Source organism: Arachis ipaensis, chromosome B3, assembly GCF_059453495.1.
Source record: "Arachis ipaensis isolate K30076 ecotype BB chromosome B3, ASM5945349v1, whole genome shotgun sequence".
In the NCBI taxonomy this organism is placed as follows: Eukaryota; Viridiplantae; Streptophyta; class Magnoliopsida; order Fabales; family Fabaceae; genus Arachis; species Arachis ipaensis.
Window position 1 is genome coordinate 44,289,478 of NC_142438.1, and position 5,104 is coordinate 44,294,581.

At 37.2% G+C, this 5,104-nt stretch overlaps 1 protein-coding gene across 1 annotated transcript; it reads left to right on the forward strand.

Annotated features, from left to right (window-relative positions):
- Positions 1 to 3,389: 3,389 nt before the first annotated feature.
- On the forward strand, positions 3,390 to 4,446 carry LOC107633070 (uncharacterized). The gene is made up of 2 exons (XM_016336702.1): positions 3,390 to 3,654; positions 3,758 to 4,446. Exons 1-2 carry the CDS (start codon positions 3,390 to 3,392, stop codon positions 4,444 to 4,446), a joined length of 954 nt encoding a protein of 317 aa, XP_016192188.1.
- Positions 4,447 to 5,104: the final 658 nt, after the last annotated feature.

The following is a 5,104-nucleotide window of genomic DNA, read 5'->3' on the forward strand; positions in this document are numbered from 1 at the left end:
TCTTCTTTTGCTCGAGGACGAGCAACATTCTAAGTTTGGTGTGGTAAAAGCATAGCTTTTTTTGGTTTTCCATAACCATTAATGGCACCTAAGGCCAGAGAAACCTCAAAGAGGAAAAGGAAGGCAAGTGCTTTCACCTCTGAGCCATGGGAGATGGAAAGATTCATCTCTAAAGCCCATCACTAAGAAAAGGATGGAGCAAACAAAAGAGCTCATTCATGGAGCTCAAGAGGCGCAAGAAGCTCATCACCATGAGATCCTGGAGATGCCTCAAATGCATTTTCCTCCACAAAACTATTGGGAGCAAAGCAACACCTTCCTAGAAGAATTAAGTTCCAATATGGGACAACTAAGGGTGGAACATTAAGAACACTCCATATTCCTTCATGAAATAAGAGAAGATCAAAAAGCAATGAGGGAGGAGCAACAAAGACAAGGAAGAGACATAGAAGAGCTCAAGAACATCATTGAAACGCCATCATCACTAAGGTGGATTCATTCCTTGCTCTTATTTCTTCTGTTTTTCGTTTTCTATGTTATGTGCTTATCTGTGTTTGTGTCTTCATTACATGATCATTAGTAGTTAGTAACTTTGTCTTAAAGTTATGAATGTCCTATGAATCCATCACCTCTCTTAAATGAAAAATGTTTTAATTCAAAAGAACAAGAAGTACATGAGTTTCGAATTTATCCTTGAACTTAGTTTAATTATATTGATGTGGTGACAATGCTTCTTGTTTTCTGAATGTATGCGTGAACAGTGCATATGTCTTTTGAAGTTGTTGTTTAAGAATGTTAAATATGTTGGCTCTTGAAAGAATGATGACTAGGAGACATGTTATTTGATAATCTGAAAAATCATAAAAATAATTCTTGAAGCAAGAAAAAGCAGCAAAGAACAAAGCTTGCAGAAAAAAAATAGGCGAAAAAAAAATAGAAAGAAAAAGAAAAAGCAAGCAGAAAAAGCCAAAGCTCTTAAAACCAAGAGGCAAGAGCAAAAAGCCAATAACCCTTAAAACCAAAAGGCAAGGGAAAATAAAAAGGATCCCAAGGCTTTGAGCATCAGTGGATAGGAGGGCCTAAAGGAATAAAATCCTGGTCTAAGCGGCTAAACCAAGCTGTCCCTAACCATGTGCTTGTGGCGTGTAGGTGTCAAGTGAAAACTTGAGACTGAGCGGTTAAAGTCAAGGTCCAAAGCAAAAAAAAGAGTGTGCTTAAGAACCCTGGACACCTCTAATTGGGGACTTTAGCAAAGCTGAGTCACAATCTGAAAAGGTTCACCCAATTATGTGTCTGTGGCATTTATGTATCCGGTGGTAATACTGGAAAACAAAGTGCTTAGGGCCACGGCCAAGACTCATAAAATAGCTGTGTTCAAGAATCATCATACTGAACTAGGAGAATCAATAACACTATCTGAACTCTGAGTTCCTATAGATGCCAATCATTCTGAAACTCAATGGATAGAGTGAGATGCCAAAACTATTCAAGAGGCAAAAAGCTATAAGTCCCGCTCATCTGATTGGAGCCATGTTTCATTGATAGTTTGGAATTTATAGTATATTCTCTTCTTTTTATCCTATTTGATTTTTAGTTGCTTGGGGACAAGCAACAATTTAAGTTTGGTGTTGTGATGAGCGGATAATTTATACGCTTTTTGGCATTGTTTTTAGTATGTTTTTAGTAGGATCTAGTTACTTTTAGGGATGTTTTCATTAGTTTTTTTGTTAAATTCACATTTCTGGACTTTACTATGAGTTTGTGTGTTTTTCTGTGATTTCAGGTATTTTCTGGCTGAAATTGAGGGACTTGAGCAAAAATCAGATTCAGAGGTTGAAGAAGGACTGCTGATGCTGTTGGATTCTGACCTCCCTGCACTCAAAATGGATTTTCTAGAGCTACAGAACTCAAAATGGCGCGCTTCTAATTGTGTTGGAAAGTCGACATCCAGGGCTTTCCAGCAATATATAATAGTCCATACTTTGGCCAAGAATAGACAACGTAAATTGGCGTTCAACGCCAGCTTTCTGCCCAATTCTGGCGTCCAGCGCCAGAAAAGGATCCAAAACCAGAGTTGAACGCCAAAAATGGCACAAAACCTGGCGTTCAACTCCACAAATGGCCTCTGCACGTGTAAAGTTAAAGCTCAGCCCAAGCACACACCAAGTGGGCCCCGGAAGTGAATTTATGCATCAATTACTTACTCATGTAAACCCTAGTGACTAGTTTATTATAAATAGGACCTTTTACTATTGTATTAGACATCAAGGGATTGTATTTTGATCCTGTGATCACGTTTTGGGGGCTGGCAATCTCGGCCATGCCTGGACCTACACTTATGTATTTTCATACGGTAGAGTTTCTACACTCCATAGATTAAGGTGTGGAGCTCTGCTGTTCCTCAAAGATTAATGCAAAGTACTACTGTTTTCTATTCAATTCATCTTATTTCGCTTCTAAGATATCCATTCGCACCCAAGAACGTGATGAAGGTGATGATTATATGTGACGCTCATCACCATTCTCCCCTATGAACACGTGCCTGACAAATACTTCCGTTCTACATGAAATAAGCTAGAATGAATATCTCTTAGATTTCCTCATCAGAATCTTCGTGGCGTAAGCTAGAATGATGGCGGCATTCAAGAGAATCCGGAAAGTCTAAACCTTGTCTGTGGTATTCCGAGTAGGATTCAATGATTGAATGACTGTGACGAGCTTCAAACTCGCGATTGCTGGGCGTTAGTGACAGACGCAAAAGAATCAATGGATTCTATTCCGACATGATCGAGAACCGACAGATGAATAGCCGTGCTGTGACAGAGCATGTTAGCATATTATTTACTGAGAGGAGGGGATGTAGCCACTGACAACGGTGATGCCCTTGCATAAAGCCAGCCATGGAAAGGAATAAGACTGATTGGATGAAGATAGCAGGAAAGCAGAGGTTCAGAGGAACAAAAGCATCTCTATTCGCTTATCTGAAATTCTCACCAGTAATTTACATAAGTATTTCTATCCTTCTTTCATTCTATTAATTATTATTCGAAAACACCATTATCAATTTATATCTGCCTAACTGAGATTTGCAAGGTGACCATAGCTTGCTTCATACCAACAATCTCCGTGGGATTCGACCCTTACTCACGTGAGGTATTACTTGGACGACCCAGTGCACTTGCTGGTTAGTTGTATCGAAGTTGTGAACCATGGTATTGGCACCATGTTCTTGGCGCCATTGCCAGGGAAAGAAAGAGCCATGAGTTTTACATAATCAAAGTGTAATCACGATTACACGTACCAAGTTGCTCACGTTGTCAGGGATCGTTTGAGCCTGGACATCACAATTTCGTGCACCAATAACAGAGTTACAACAAGCTTATCAGCATATGGCGGAGGAAAACCAACGAATGGAAAATCAAATAGTCGAGTTAACAAATGCTTGGATTGAAAATAATGATAATGAGCAATGGGAAGACGATGAAGAAAATTCTGACCCAACACACATATATGAAAATCAACAACCAGAGAAAAACCAACAAAACGATGACGATGACAAATTGGACAACGCTGCTAGACCATTCATAGCTGACATGATGAATTTTATGCTGCCTAGAAACTTCACGTTACCACTCACATTGACTCCCTACGATGGCATGGGAGATCCTAAAAAAAATGTCAAGATATTCTAATCTATGATGATAGTGAACAGTGCTTCGGATTCTATTTCATGTCGTTGTTTTCCTACATTTTTTAGACGGTCCTACACTTGATTGGTTTTCATCTTTTCATGTAGATTCAATTTCACACTTTTATGAGCTCGCCAAACAATTCGAGTATCAGTTCGCTGCATCTTCCATCTATTTACATGATTTCGACTATCTGAACACCGTCAAAGAAGGGCAGCACAAAAGTTTAAAGGACTATATCACACACTTCACTAAAGTAGCAATGAGCTTTCCAAACCTCCATCCTAAGGTGCATCTGCATGCTATAAAGAGCGGACTTTGCCCGGAAAAGTTCCAAGAAGCCATTACAGTGGCCAAACTTAAAACCTTGGCCGAGTTTAGGGAGAAGGCTAAGGGTCTAATAGAAATTGAAGAACTGTGCCAAACTCAGAAATCTGAAAAGAATTTAAACAATAAAGATGAAGAAAAAGTTCAGGACAACAAGAAACCTTTTTGGTTGGCGCCGCGCTACGATTCCTATACTCAATTGAACACCAAGAGGGAGGAAATCATCAAGGAAATACTAAATACCAAGCTAATCAACCCTCCTCGAAAGGCCGGAACCTACCAAGATACAAAGGATGTGGACAAGACAAAGTACTATACTTTTAACCAGAAGCATGAGCACACTACTGATGAGTGTATCGTAGCCAAAGACTTGTTCGAGTGCTTAGCTTGCCAAGGACATCTGGACAAATACATATTGGTCATTTTATAATTCAGTATATATATAGTTGGTCAAATTACATATTGTATAGATATAGTTGGTCATTTTATAATGTATAACTATCTGTTACTTCTGACTCTGAAAAAAAATTCAAGTTTTAACTCCTATGTTATCTTGGAGGGCTATACTTTATATTAATTTTTTCAACATCAAAAGTTCCGGTAATAATTTTTTAGATGCTAATGAGTCAAAGGATAATTTTTAATAAATTTTTAAAAATAATCTAATATTCCGTTTTAAATTCATAAGTTTATAAAAATATAATTTTTCTAAAATTTGAACTAAAACACAAAAATTGAATTTCTAGTCTTCTTCGTTTTGATTTTTTTGATATTTTATTTGACTCCAAATGGAGAGTATTTCCTTATTAACATTTATGTTTTAAAGTTAGTATAAACAATTAACTTAAAAGTAGTAAATGTCAATAATCTGTTATAAGTAATAAATCGAATCAAGCTGATTCGATTTATATTGTTCTATACTAGTTCAATCACATTGATTCGATTTGGTACTATAATGTATGATTTGAATTTAACTAATTCGATTTATATTTAAAATAATATTTCCATATAATTCGAACCCATGTGTTTCGATTTACTACTCTATTGTATAATTCGAATTAGAGACATTCATGTAATATTATTTGATT